This window comes from Fonsecaea nubica, assembly GCF_001646965.1.
Source record: "Fonsecaea nubica strain CBS 269.64 chromosome Unknown Scaff5, whole genome shotgun sequence".
NCBI lineage: Eukaryota > Fungi > Ascomycota > Eurotiomycetes > Chaetothyriales > Herpotrichiellaceae > Fonsecaea > Fonsecaea nubica.
In genome coordinates, this window is record NW_019173678.1 from 545,926 (window position 1) to 561,316 (window position 15,391).

The following is a 15,391-nucleotide window of genomic DNA, read 5'->3' on the forward strand; positions in this document are numbered from 1 at the left end:
TCCATCATCCCGGTCCCGACTATCTCTCTTGTACCTCCCATACCAGTGTCTGCCTTGCCTTGACCCCCGGCTCAAAAATCGCTCGTTCTCATTTTCGTCTCCAAGTGTGGACCACTTTGACCACACCTACTGTTGAATTGGGGAAATGGGAGGACCCTCGTGCCTCTCGCGAAACCCCCCTGTCTACGGTTAGCAGGGGTTCAAGGGTTACCAGTTGCCACGCACACCTCCAGCCTATCTACTTGGTCCAGACTTGTAGGAATATCAAAATCGACATCGTGGCATCTTGCGGTCCTGGTCCTGGTCCTGACTGATACCCCACGGAGTGCCTTTTTTTTTCCCTTGTCTCCCAACTCTAAACCCTCGTCCACCTCGTATTCCTCACTGCCTACCTGCTTGTAGAACAAGCTACAAGCTACAAAGTACAAGACGAACGATGGTGGCAACTCACTTCTATACGAGTCACTCATATGTACCTTCCGAGGGTGCGAGGCTACCGAGGCACTACAAGTACAGGCTACAGGCTACAGGCTGCAAACCCTGTCCTATGTACGAGGTACTTGGTATCCTCCACTCGTTCCACCCTTCACCATTCAGATGCTTGTACCGAGTCTGTAGGTACCTACCTCCGTACTTGGTTGAGCCTTATTAAGCGAGCCCAATCCATCCCCCTCTCGAATCTTGATCAATCCTGATCAATCTACTCGATAAGTATCTGGGTAAATCCCCGACTCCACCCGTCCTTGACTTTGTGTGGGAGTGCGGGACTAATTTCATTTCCAAAAATATACTCGGTATACTTGTTCCCATGTCCACGTCTATGTTTGAGATCCATTGTACCGAGCACGAGGTTGACTTGGATTTCGACTCCAACTACCAATACCACTACCACCGTCTACTCGTAAATCTCGCTTGTTAGTTTGTTCGTTTGTTCGCGTAAAGTGAAGTGAGGTGATGTGATATGAGGCGAAGGTTACCAAATACGCGGACATAATATCATACGTTGGGTATCATACCAAGTTTATGTACGAGGTATTTGTACTTGTTACTGTAGGTAGCGCTGGGCTGGCTCGCACTCTCAAGGGAAAGAAAACGCTGTTGCCTACGTGCCTACATAGGTAATACATAGGTCATCCATCGCCACCTTTACTCGTATGTACTTCTATAGGCAAGAGGCAAGAGGCAAGAGGCAAAGCCGACTTCGGCCTTCCCGGGACGAGACGAGACGAGCGTTTCTTTGGCACCCTACGAGTACTCCCTCGCATGATCGTATTGTTCTTCTTCGACCTGGATCCTCTGCTCTGCTCTGCTGGCCTGCTGCTCTGCTGTTCTGCTACATACTTTGGCGGAATTTGCCCGTCGCTCGCTTGCTGGGTAAAAAAGACTTTAGAGGGGGGGCGAGATATTGGCACAGGTTCTGGTTAATGCAAGGTATTCGTTCGTGGTTGGTTGGTTACCCGAGTTCAAAGGGCGTCTATACCCAGGTAGGAGGGGGAGGAAAAGGAGAGATTGAAGGGAAAGGTGAGCTATATATATACATCGACATATCTATCTATCGATCTATACCTGGACTAGACTAGGCTGGATTGGACTGGGCTGGTGAATGGTCACAAGCGACGAGTGAAGTGAATGCATTGCTCTCCTGCCCAGAAATGGAAATAGAGATGGAAGAAAATGGCCCATCCATGGCGAATGGTGGTTGATGGACCGGTAGATAAAACCACCAGGACGATTCGACGACAAGACAGGTCACGTCTCCAAAAATAAGAATAGGAGCTGTCAAAGTATAGCATAGCATAGTGATTTCGGTCCTTTTATGGGGATGTGAATACACATACATGACAGGGGCTAATTACAGGCAAGCAGGGTAGGTACCTGGGTAGGGCAAAGGCAAGCCAAGGCAGTCAAAGTGACGTTCGTTTCCCTCCCTCTCTCCCTCCCTCTCTGTGCCATTTGGGTTTCACGTGCATCAACGTTCGGCGTTTCCTAGAAAGAAGACGAGAAAAGACCAAAGAAACAGGTGGGATACTACTGTACTGTAGCCTGCCTCTCTTCACACCCATCCGAACAGCGGCGACAAGGACGAGTACATGTGCCCCTTTCGTCATTTGTCATTTAAAACCCCCTCCTTTTTGCCCATCTGCACGTTGTACAATGGCATTAAAATCCCCGCTTGGCCACCCTCTGTCCATCTGTCATTAGACTCCCTTAATTTCCATTTTCCGTCATTTGAATCTCCCTACATCCCGAGTTTCCTCCTTTTGAATTCAACCACCTTCCACTACATGCATAATACCATGACTTCCCTACTTTGTGTTGGTCCTCTGTGACGACTGTGTGTCCCGCCTCGGTCTCTGTATCCTCTGTATATCTGGCAATCATACACAAATCTACCCAATACTTCATCACTCTGTCCACATGGTACGAAAAACCCAACCGATAACCCCAACAAAACACCTCTCTCACTCACTCCCTCCCTACCTACCTACATGTCGCTCGTGTCGTCAACTCGTGCATCACACTATAAACTCAGTGCATGCAAATTTCACCGCTTCCTTATCATTAGGTCCTGTACATCTACTCGTAATATCATAGGAGCTCTCAAAAATCCAGCCACGCCAAGTTATGCCATGCCTTGCCACGCCTCGCCATGTCATCGCCATGAAAGTCACTCCCTCTTTCCCGTGTCTAAACATCTTGTTTTACCCCCAATCTTCATTTGCTGTTGTCATGCATTCAAGAGCTGCGCACTTGATTCCCCTGATCATGGACGGTAAATCCAGTTCGGGTTTCATAAAAGTGTAACCAACGCCACCGCTATGCAAAGAAATGCCAGTCGTCATGATCCATGCCGTTCAAACAATCTGTCGACAAACAAGAGATACCAAAGGTCCATGTCGCCATAACCACACCATCTTTTGAGTTCTCCTCAAAGCCCCAGGCCTTGAGAACTCAAAGGTTTTCCATGAATCCTCTCCTGACAGTCCACATCCTGGCCCTCTTCCCGTAAACGTACATTGGAATGGCCGTCACCATACATGCAATCTGGATCCCCCCAATCGCCAAAAAGGTAGTCTTGGGCCCGTCATTCTCCAGCCAGCTCGCAAAGAACAGACTAAACACAAGTCCGTGAAAGATGTTCTTGCTAAAGTTCAGCGTCACTAGCGCCTCGCCAGCATACTGCCTGTAGCTGTCAACACAAAACGTGATGGAAGTTGTACTTCCCAGGGAGCATCCAAAGGAAATCACCCCAAAGAAGAAGGTAGGCACAATCCATGCGTCTCGTTCTTCGACAGACCAGCCAAAGCCCATGAGGCCGATAGTCGTGCTGATAGCGACCGGAATAGCCATGACCAGTCGAAATTCCGGTTCGTAGACACCACCGTTCTTACGAGCCATGAATCGCACAATGATGTCGGACACCCGTCCCGCCACTGCCGTGCCCAAAATGCCACCGATAAACGGTGAAATGTAGACCAGCCCAGCTTGCAGGGCCGTAAAGTTATACGTCTCCCGGCTTCGGTAGACCTCGGACATGGCCTCAGACAGCACAATCAGCCATCCAATCGACAACGAGTATACCAACGTTGACCAAAGGACGCTCGGATAAACAAAGAGGATGAAAGGCCGAAGAGCAACGCGGAACCAATTGGTCTTGGACAGCCGGCCGTTCCAGGGTCGAAGAGTTTCGACGTATGTTCTTGGTGGCGCGTGTTTGAGATTGGTCGTGTAACGGACAAGTTTGGGAGAGGGTAGTCCTTCGCTAGGGGTACCAGGCAACGTAGCAGCTGTGTCAGACCTCACCACATTCGGGTCGGGATCTCTAGATCCATCGTTTCTTGAACCGGGGGTGGAATGGTGCCTGAGATAGTCACCAGTTCCCTCGAGGTCGGTGTAGTAAGGGGAGTTGAGGTTATGCAGATGTGGAACAGATAAGTCTTTTTCACCTGGAGGAGCCCTTGAACGGGTCGGCGTTTCCGCAATACCACTGTGGGTTCCGTTCCAGGATCTGTTAAAGGAACGAGGATCTGGCGGAGGCGGCAAGGATAGCCCGGCGGGTTGGACCTTCTTCCTAGGAAGGACGACGGGCTCTGGTTGTACCAACTCCGCTTCTGCCGTCTCCTCGCCAACCTTTGCCAGGGTGTTCGCATCATTTGCCGCATCTGTGGCGGATTCTGAATCCTTTGAAGGCTTCTCACTACAGGAGTTTGAATCAGAAAAGTCCTTTACCTCCACTTCGTGCTGATCGGTCTTCTCTTCGAGCTCGTCCTCAAACCTTGCGTGTGTGTTTTGCTCGTGGAGCCTGTGTTGTCTCGGGGTCATGGCCTTCTCAATGGCCGCTTGGAGCGCAGTGCTGTCAACCTGCCCATGCCCGGCTGCATTGTCTTTGTTCTGGTGCAAGGGATGAAGAACATTAGACCAGTTTCGATGAACCGTTGGTCTCCTTGATTTTGGTCTGGGAGTCCGGTCCCAAAAAGTCTCGGGAACAAAGAAGAAAAGAATAACAAAGCCAAAGCCTGCTATAAGCGCGACGACCCTGTGCGTGTTAGCAGGATAATTACTCCCCCACGAGTAAACTCACCAAAACACCCATCTCCATCCTTTCGAGTCGATGATAACAGCGCTCACCAGGGGTACCAAGTTCTTCCCACCGAGAAGCAACAAGGTATAAATACCAACACGAAACGCTCTCTCGTGTAGAAAGAAAATTTCTGCAATGGTGGCAGACGGTAGACATTCCACCGGACTCACCGATATTCCCTGAAAGACCCTGGCGGTTGCCAATTGGGCGTAGTTAGGTGCCAGAGCACCCCAGACTGAAGTGAGTATGAACATAACTGCTGAACCCAGATAGACGGGTCTCTTCCCAAAGAGAATGGCGGTCGGCGAGAAGATGACACTGCCGACCCCCAGACCCATCATGTACAACCCCGTAGTCAAGGCGACCCTTGAATAGCTCACGTCAAACGACTGGGAAACATCGTTGAAGCCAGCGGCCAGAAGAGGCGTCATGCCGCCACCCAACATGCAGTAGAACCCTAGGGAAAGAAGGGCAACATCGCGTCTCCACGCGGGCCAGTTGAGAGGATCGTTCAACGAGTCATCCGGCTGCGGATCCAAGATAACTTGCCCGTCCTTTGTTTTCTTCTGGGATGCCACCGAAAGACGCCTGGGCGACACGGGCTGAGCAGGCATGGACGAACTGCTCCGCCGGCCAGGCTGGTATTCAAGACCAAGGGGTTCATTGCGGTAGGCGGACAGTAGCAGGACGGTTCCTGGGACTTCTTCCGTCTCCTTGTCATTCAATATACCCAATGTCCATTTCTCTATCTTTGGTCTTGCTTTCTCATTGCCGGACGAAAGACTCGACGAAGTCTGGCGTCTGGCGGTGCTTCTTCTCGAAGACCGGTCGTCCGAGGAGGGGGTCGTGTTCTGTGGTGGAGTAACATTCTGATCCCGGCGGAGGGTAGAACGACCACGTTCGGGGAGGGATTTCGAAGGCATGGTCCAGGAATAGGAGAGAAGGGACGTTCACAGAGATGTCGAGGTACCAATGGACTTTCTAAACACTCCTTCCATTTGAGCCGGGCATTCCAACGACTTGGGACGAGACGCGGGTCGACACGGGAGCGGGGGAGGTAGGTAGACAAAGGAGGCTCGAGACTTGATCGACTATAGATAGAAAAGAATAAATCAGGGTCCTACGAGACCACACGTTTATAACAAAGGACTGAGGACAAAGGAGTGGAGGTGTAATAAGAATAATAATCATAACAATGTAATGCAAGAGGCGGGTTAGAGGGAAGACGGATAGGATCACAGGGACGAAGGTGATCAACAAAAAGTCATCTGGCACATCTCGACGCGCCATGGCGACTGGCGACTGCCAGACTGCGCAACCAGACGGGAACTTGGGATCTTGGAATCTTGGTGATCCTTCGGGGCTTCTTGGGACTTTCTTCAGCAAGCAATCGGAGCACAACAACTGGTTTGCTCAATCATCCTTGGTGCAAAGGCGGTGCAAGTGTTTCTCCCCCCAATAAGGCCCATCACGTCACATTGCATGTGCTGGGTTTTGTGTATGTGGGATGCCGTGGGAGCGTGCATGACTTGCCAATGCGTCTGTGCTCCATAGCTGCATACCATGCCTGCACCAGCACCTCATGTGCCCAGGCCTTCAAGGGTCGACACGGTCAACAGGGGTCTAAGCATGTGGCCTTTACAACAGAGTCAGTGTCCCCCAATGCCCCTCGGTCTGCACACTAATGTAACCAGTTGCTGATCTTGGTCTCCAGTGATTGACCCTTTGTCCCTCCAAACCTGACCTGCTGACCGACCTCCGGACAATCCTTGTTTGATCACCCTGAGCTATCCCAAGCATCTCTCGAGCATCTCTTACTACCCCTTTCGGACCTCTTCCCTGCCGTGTACAGATCTGACTTCCGAACTTCCCAAGCAATTCACATCAGATGACTCAAGTTGCGGTGTAAAGTTATAAGATCGTGTTCTAGATGGAGCATAGGCGTTATAGCCTGACTCGCTCATTCTAAAAACTGGCTGTCTGTACAATATGTAGTGTTCAGGTTGAGGTCGCCTCCTTTCCCATACACAGTATTCTTCAATCGAGTATCCAAGCTTTATAGGCATGGGAATGACATTCGGTCCCGTCGAATCGCCCATGGTCCGGCCGGCAATGCTGCGGTCCCCAAAAGTCTAGTAAAGAAAAGGCCAATCCTGCTGATCCGTTCAGTCAACTCCCCACACAAATCTTCCGCAATAAACAAAAACCCATTTCCTCGTGACGTCGTAAAATGGCCGTGGATGAAGTAGGAAATGAGGCTCCCAACACCAAAGACTCCTCCCGTAGACGCAGTCGTCATTGCACATTGGCTTGCCCACCAGCTCCTCTGTTGGCGGTTGGCGTCTCGAAGACCCCGTTCTCTATCCATATCGGGCTCGAAAGAGACCCAGTCCCAAAGACGTTTCACTCTCTTTACCGCTGCCACTATCCAAGACTTCCCACATTCGTGGCTTCCACTCTCCGATGATGCCTTTGCCTTCTTTGACCATCTGCAAACCCCGGCCCATGTCTTGCACCTGTGCTGATCCCATCAGGTTGATGCTGCCAAACAAATAGCAGAGCCGGGTGTCCTGTAACTTGTCTTTCAATACCTTTGCGCACATCAAATGGACCTCGTCACTGACGCCGTCGATAATGGTTGCTATCACATCCAATGCGAACTCGATCACCTCTTTTGCCTTGATCTGCTCTTCCCGAGTGCCTTGATGTCCCGTCACCAGAGTCATAGCTGGGTGCGTTGCTATGGATGCCAGTCGTACAAGCAGTTGAAGTTGTTCGTTCTGCGTCTGTTTGACATTGGGCCCATTGGAGCCTGGCGAGATTAATGTCGGACGCTGCAAACACACCATTTGTAGTATGCATCTCAAGTAGTTCAAGCCTACGGGGGGACAAGAGCCACCTCCTACATCTGATGCGCTGGCAATCGGACTGGATGACATGGATACCATTTGAGAATGGGTCATAGTGGTAGAAGACCCGCTGGGTCCCGAAAAGCCTGTCGGGGCTGTCGTGGCCGAAGTGGCAGGGGTAGCCGGAGTGTTGTGCGTGTTACCCAGGTACTTGAGATGCTGTGAAAGTCTATCAATTAGGTGCGACAGGAATCCAGGACTCGGGCTGGTCTCTTTCCCGCACACCTGGAACGCCTCCTCAACAATTGAAGACAGCTGCTGCGTATCGTCAGGGAACACCGCTGAGAGTGGACTGGTCACCTTGCCGACCAGCAGCTTCGGCAAGGCATACAAGAACTCATTCTCGACATTGTGGCGGACCTGGTTGGCTACATCAGGTCCAACAATCTGAAAGAGCTGTGAGAACCGCCGCCGGTGCCCTTCGTATGGAGAAGGCGGGTTCCGTAGAGTCTGTTTCAATGACTGTGAGAGTACCTCGATCAGGTCTGGTTGATCCAGTCCAGATGCCTTGTCGACAGAGGCTGGTGACGCAAGTCGGAATCGCAATTGGACAAATTGGTGGGAAAAGACGTTGATGGATTCCAGCAGAGCTTGAAGACCAGCCGCATTTAGATCACCATCCGGACAATTCAGTGCGTAACTAAGTGACTTGACGAACCATTTCTTGGCGGATTCGGGCAAGGAGGATGAGTCTGGCGACCAACTATTGACAAGCACAACCAGAAGCAGGGAGTCGAAAGTTGGCGATACGCCCTGCAGGCCGGCTTCGCATACGATTTCCAAGGCCGCCAGCGGTTCTCTCAGCGAGTATTCGTGCCACCTAGTCCGAGTCTGGTACGCAGCCCAGTCAAGTGACGTGGAACTGGGCGGGGCGAGAATTTGATATAGAAAGGAAGCGACGGCCAAATTCTTCCGCACTCCGGACTTGGAGCCAGGCGTGGCTTCGAAAATGGTAGTGAATGTGATGCAGCCCGTTGCCACCAGGATTCGAAGAAATGAAGGACCGGATTTCGAGTCCAGGCAAGCCATGAGTCGCGACATCCATTTCTGTGTGAGCAGATCTCCTTGGGCCTTACGGCACAATCGAAGCCGGCTGAGAAGTTGGCAGAATGACTGCAAGGTGCGCAGATCATCTTCAAATTTCTGTTGCTTTTCAATGCGATCCACCAAAACCGAGAAGAGGCCATTCATGGTTTGCTCATTCATATTGGTCTCCGACTGCAGGATCGCCTCAAAATCCTCCACAAAGGTGGCACCCGCTTGCTGCAACGACTCCGCGATGCCGTCACTATACGGTGAGCAGGCTGCGACTGCACGCCCACGGTCTCCTCGAACGAGGTCCTGTTGCAGCAATCTTATTGCAGGTGCTTTGACCGGAAAAGCAGTACATAAATCCAAGAGAGTCGAAGTAAGCAGCGGCATCGTCGGTTTAGCAGTTCGCCAATTCATGTAGATTTGACACATCCTTTTTTGCAGGACTTCAAGAGCCCCAATGGCGGAAAAGGAACCAGCATGGAAGTGAACAGTGGCGACGAGAGATGCTACTAGGTCATCCCTTTGTGATACCGAGAGAATGCCGACCACATCTGCAAGGACCGCCTCATCTTCCATGCACTCGAGAATGTGACGGATTATGAAGAACTGTTCTTCATTCAAAACCTTGGACCCAGGCAACATAGGAGTGCTTTGTGCCGATTTTGCCGCTTCGAGAGCTCTTGCTCGTAACCACATAGATATTCTAGTTCGAAGAGTCCATGGCAACGCCGCAAAAGAAGGTTCATGCAGAGTTGGTGGCTCAGACTTCGTGACGAAACTAGCATCTACCAGCTTTTGCTCAAGATACTGAACACACCGTTCGAAAATGTCCTCTTCTCCGCCGGGATCGAAACCTGCGCGTTCAAGAACCGAATTCCGTAAGTTGATGACGTGGTCTTCTGCTCGGTGCAATGACAGGTCGAGTAGAAACTGAACAGAGGCACAGTCCCTGTATGATTCAACCTTTGCTGTTCGGCCAAAGATAGACTCAGTGTCGATACAGACCGATCCCTTCTCTGGAAGGCCTCTCACCATCAGCCATTGCAAGTATTTGCTAAGCGGAAAGCAATCAGATCGGGAAAACTGTGCAACTAGGTGTCTTAAGCACAAGGTATCAGCGGTCGTCTTGCCCTCCCGAAAAGCGGAAAGAAAATTGAGGATAGGTGTGTCAATGTCACGACCGCCTCGTTGCCACCGCTTGACCAAACGAGTGACCAGATATAAGCGGGTTCTGGACTGTCGGAATCGTGTACATGACCATTCAAGACACGATCGCAGGAGGAGATCGAAGTCTGTAGAGGTTCCATCTAGTTCTTCTGCAAGGAGAGCGACATTATATGGCACCCTAGCCTTATCGAGAGTTTCGACAATGATTTCGCCAGGGGACCGAACAGACAAGAAGTCTGTCTTATTGAATCCCATTGCTCTCTCGTTGATGCGATTGAGTTCCTCGAGAATCAGGCCTTCGGGCCCGATAGTTGTATCAAGGCAAGTTTGAACAATTGGCACACTCTCAGGCCAGCGATCTGGCATCAAGAAGATAGCTGGGCGTGCAAACAATAATTCGCGGATTGCCGCCCGCAGCTTCTGTCTCAATGGACTTATCGATTGGTCTGAGAGCTTGTCGATCGAACGGTACTTGTCAATCAGTGCTTGGGCGAGCTTCGCTCCTCGTCTTCGGTATTGGCTCAAGTCTTGCTTGTAAATGTGGATTACCATCAGCCAGAAAGGCGTGTGGCTGATGGCTGCTGTAGTGAAGGAGTGCAAAATCCAATCCAAGTAGTGACCCCGGTCCAGCAGGTTCTCTAAATAGAGACGTGTATTCAACCGCAATGCGTATTGAATATTTGATCTCCAGTCGGACGCATTGGCTTGTCCTAGGTAGGTTTCCAAAAATTGCTCGACGTTGAGTGTCCATTCGCGAAGCCATTTGTTTTCGGCACCCAGGGCCACCGCAGGAGTGGTGCCCTTCCTCTTCAAAGTGCGAACCTCGTTGGCACAGACGCATTTAGCGAACCATATCGCACGACTCAACGGGACTGAGCTTTGTAAGCATAAATCTAGAAGAGTCTGGCCCTTGATACCCTGGGGGATAGTCCTGCTCAACCGTCTCAAGGGTACGTCCGCATTGGCCAGATCGGCTATCCACGATTTCCGTTTCGCTTCGGTCAAGGTAACGCGGGGAGGGGGCTTAAACGTGGAGACGGAGCTGATAATGCCATGCTGGCTCTTCTGGTTCAGGACGAGAGAAAAGAGAGTAGATAAACTGTCCACGCCAGATTTGTGTTTGAAGGCATTGTAGAGCGGGACTCGCGCGGTGTTGAGTTCCTTTTCAGTGGGGTTTGGAGGTTTATCAAAATAGCCGTTCTTAACATTGCTGTCGCTTAAGATGTCCTCGGGGTGTTTCCCCGTCCATGGGAAGAACCCGACCGGTCTCTTGAGAACAAATTGAGGCGCGGAGGATGGAACTTGTATTGAATCAGGAGTATTGGGCACAGGGATGTCAACCCGTGATCGGTGCGTCGGAGCGGCTTTGTCTGCAACTTTCGCGGCTCGAGCGGTTCGCCAGGGGCGAGGTGGGAGTTCAGGTAGGCCGTCTTCACTCGAGGTATCCTCCTCTTCCTTACTCCGCGAATTGGCGACAGTCGCTCGTATTGCTGAGGGTCTCACCCAGCGCCAGTACACGGTCTTATTATCGACATGTGGATCGGAGACTTTGTCGGGAAGTGAGGTGTTGTGGTGGTTGGCAACTTCATTCGAGTTAGAGTCAGCTTCGATCTTCCGCCTCTTAATAGGCCTGTCCTCCCCAGTCTCTACAGTCTCCCTTCGTAATGTTGGCGGCTTTCTGTCTGTGGGCGAAAAGATATGACTGGATGCTCTCCCATGGGGCGGTCGATTCGAATCAGTTGAACGTCGCAGGAGGGGAGGCCGCGGTTCGGCCGGAGAGATAGATGTCATGACCAGGGCATCTTGACAAGCCGATGTCTTGTGCCCAGAGCCCAACCAACCTCAGATAGAGGGCGGGCTCAACAATATACAGCGCTCTCTTGAAGAAAAGTGTCCCTGACAACGTAGGTAGGTGAGCGAGGAACGTCGAGGAAGGTGGGCTCAATTAATGGCTCGACGACTCGACGGGAGAGAAGGACGGAGGGGACACGGCGAACTCGAAAAGGCGGCGATATGCCGATTGGGTGTGAGGGTATATGCCTATAGTGGACCGTGGTGGAAGATTGTAAATGGCAACTGTTGTATAAAGAGGAGAAAGAGTTTCGTTTAGACAGGGAGGATGGGAGAACCAAGATTCAAAGGTCGAGGAAGAGAAAGGGTGTGTGGTTCAGACAGGGTTTGGAGATGGTTGACTGGGAAGATGGGGAAAGGCCGCAGAAGCAAGAAGCAATGCTGGTGGTAGCAAGCAGCAGCTGGGCTGGGTGAGTGAGGAAGCCTATCGGCACACTCTGGGGGCACTAGAGGTTGAGAGGCTGCCAACACAGCCAGTCCAGACAGTCCAAGGCCACCTGGTAGCCGGGGGTTCGCGTTAGATGACGGGATAAGGAATTCGTAGGCTCGGGAGGCACCACCGCCCAGGAGGCGAGGCCAGGGCCCATCGAGGGCTTTGCTACCTGAACCACTGGGGTTGGTAGCCACCGAGCCACTGTGACCGGGGCGCACTCGGCAGAATTATCTTACGCCAGGAACCACAATATATTGCGCATTACTGCGCGTTACTGATAGGCCTGGGTCCTTATGCACCCGGAGATATTGCAGGTACTTCGGAAATCGTTCATACTCTTGCGCAGATAATGTTCGGGTCCCGGAAGGTAAAGGAGGCGAGGACTGGATAACTGCCTAGCTGGGTAACGGTGAGTGTCGATTGCGAGCGCAATTACTGCGGCTGACTGATCATAGATGTGAAGGTGCTTAGGTAGTATACTCATCACGGAGGATGGTGTTGATGATCGTTTGCAACGTTGCCCAATTGCCTGGTTGGTCTCTCTACTTGCCAAGGGGCTGTCACTCTCCTTCTTCCCTCACTACTCAGCCCACACGCACTATTCGACGCCCCAGCCGCAGGCAACCCTGCCGACCGACCAAACGCCATCAACATGGAGTTCCCTCGATAGCCAGCGAGCCAGTACCTCGTGCTTGTACGAGATACATAACTCGGTACAACAAGTCACCACATCACCCCATCCAGCGATGCAGGCCCTGGAGTGATTCCTTATTCCTCTGATCCCACCTCGTCCACGAGTAACGCATCCACAGTCTTTCCGACTGGCCAAGTCCACCACTCGTGGCCCTCCCCCTGCACCGACTGCTGCTCGAAGGACTCGTACCGAGCAATCATTTCGTATCCAGATTCCACATCTGGCTCGGTTCCTTTGAAAGGCTCCAGTCCATCGGAACCCAAATGGCGAATGGCGGGAAGCTGGTAGCGAATATGGATCGGGGCCGATGAGAACAGGACAATCTCAACTTCCGGATAAAGCTTGTGGCGGTAGGGCTCGGAAGCATGCTTTCCATGTCGCGATTCTCTGACACACAAGTCGTGTTTTGTCAACTGCTCCGCCCGTGTGAGGGAGCGGGTGCCATTCCGTAGCTACAAGTGGGAACCACGACGACGATGAGAGTCTTTTCCTTGGTCCCTGGAGTGGCACTTCTACTCGATTGAGATACTGGGAGATAGCCGTATCTGAAGTTGATCCAGGGCACGATTTTCGCTCAAAGGCTCCGAAACACTGCTTATCAAGACATCTCTTTTCTCTACTCGGTGATGGCGGTCGTGGTGACCTACCAGGAATCTTCCACTTCGTCTTACACGATACCGTTCTGCCATCTAGTTGGCCTAGGGATGCAAATAAAAACTCTATCTGGGTGTGCTGAGCTCCCTGTACCATCTCGCTTCGGGCCTCGGGTCACCGTGTCGAGTGTGATCCGGGTGCGGGTCCAGGGGAGGGGAAGCCAGTGTTAAATTCTGGGGTATGGTATGAATGCAATCCTGACGATGGTCACCTTTCATCTGGTCATCACGGCCGGAGTGTCCTTCCCCCAATCATTGCATGTTGATGAGGACAATATCGTGTTATTCCGTATTGTGTACGGGGTTAGTGATGTGTAGGTCGGCTTGAAGACTGCATTACCGGAATCAGACCCGTAGTCCTGTTTCCCTATACGACTCGTCCCACTTATATCGTATCAAGTCGTCTGTAACAAAGGAAGCATCTCGTCATCTGACCTTCTGCTTTCACTTGCTCCCCTACTACAGGACTTGAGACTTCCCGTCCAGTGTCTCTGTAGGTGCCCTTCGGCAGATGCACTCCTTCGCTTGGTGCGCGAACTGATCCCAATCATACTTCCACAACGACTCCTTTCTACCTCTGACCCAGAGCCTTCTTCAAACGGATTACATGGGACCGGGTCTCGCCGCGCAACTGCTCCCCAAATATCCTTGAACCCTGCGGTCCACGAAGACAACAAATTGCCACCTCCGTTGGTATTGGCCCGACTTCGGAGAGGAGGGAAGAACTCGACACCGTTAGTGGATGCTCCTATAAGGGCCCCTCGCTTCAGGTCGACGTCTACATTCACGTCCGTCAACGAAGAGGGGAACATCTCGCCACGCTCGGAAGCCAAAGATTGACCCGGGTTTCTTGGAGCTGGTTCGCAGAAGAGCCCGGAAATTTTGGGATTGGTCCACAGGCTTTGCATAGACAACACGTTGCTGGCCGCATGGCTTTTCTTGTTCCTCCACTCCCCCTGCAGGGACTCTCGTCGTGACTGCGACAGAGCCTTCGACAATCGTCGCTCTAATGTCTCTGTCCTAGTGAGATCTTGGCTCTGGAATAGTGACGCCTGCCCATAGACGTTGGGAAGCTCCCCATCGGAGCTACTCGAAGTAGAATTCTCATCCCAGATAATTTCATACACCACATTGTTCGAAATGTAGCGTGTCGAGCACCGGCGGACGGGCGCGGCAGACTGACTTGGTGCGGAATACGACACCCGGGGTTCTACCGTGACAACTTCGGTTTGAACAGGTGGAGCAGCGGCGCAGGTCGACGGCCGAATATCTCCTTTGCTTACTGTGGACGCTGTACGTGGCTTCTGGGCGACCTGCCTCGTTCGATCTACCTCCGCATTGTCCTGGCTGACGACTTCGTCGTATCCGGTGATCGAATTCAAAAAGGTCGACAGCATTCCGCTGCCATGCCGCCTGAACTTGGGTGGCGGGAATGATGTGAGCGAAGTTTGTTTACGTGATCTCGTAGTCGTCGCGCGACGCAGCGTGATCATTGCTGGGCTCCGGTCTGATTTGAATCCTATGACGCAGGACGGATCAGCAGTGCATGCGGTGACATCGACTGGCAAAAGCGTAGCGAGCCCCTGGGTGGACGAAGCTTTGGAAGAAACTGTCCACCGCCGTGCTCTGTGTTGAGGGCTCTGAAGAAGTTCGACAGTCCCGAGATCAAATCGGGGTTGGACCGACGGAAGAGAGAGGGTTTTGCGTAGGCTGTACGAGCGATGCCGGGTGCCAGATCCTCGGTTTCTGCACTTGCGAGACTTCTTTTTGTGACCAGCAGTTTCGTTTTGACAGGAGATCTCGTGCTGTCCATGTCGATGATTCCCACTCCTTTTCATGCTCGAGCTGATATCATCAGGCTTTTCAGGTTTGAAAGGTATGTCTTCGGCATTCTTGTGGGACATAGGAGGAGTCAGAAATTGCTGGTTTCGCAGGCTATCTGGGGCACTGCTGATTGATGGAAGAGGGCGAAAAGTGACAGGCATGGTTTCAAACTGTCAGTACACTAACTGATAGTAATAATATGATCGCGCCGCGGATAATAATGACCGGTTGAGAAACCTCAGT

The 15,391-nt window shown here is 51.9% G+C and overlaps 2 protein-coding genes across 2 annotated transcripts; both read right to left on the reverse strand.

Moving 5' to 3' along the window:
* Nucleotides 1-2,952: 2,952 nt before the first annotated feature.
* AYO20_01378 (hypothetical protein) lies at nt 2,953-5,505 on the reverse strand (the record flags this gene model as incomplete). Its single annotated transcript, XM_022639684.1, has 2 exons — nt 2,953-4,537; nt 4,583-5,505. The coding sequence occupies 2 exons, from the start codon at nt 5,503-5,505 to the stop codon at nt 2,953-2,955; spliced, it is 2,508 nt and encodes an 835-aa protein (XP_022504520.1).
* Nucleotides 5,506-6,942: 1,437 nt separating this feature from the next.
* Nucleotides 6,943-15,137, reverse strand: AYO20_01379 (hypothetical protein; the record flags this gene model as incomplete). The annotated part of the gene is made up of 3 exons (XM_022639685.1): nt 6,943-11,276; nt 13,932-14,885; nt 14,942-15,137. 3 exons carry the CDS (start codon nt 15,135-15,137, stop codon nt 6,943-6,945), a joined length of 5,484 nt encoding a protein of 1,827 aa, XP_022504521.1.
* Between the last annotated feature and the right edge of the window lie 254 nt (nt 15,138-15,391).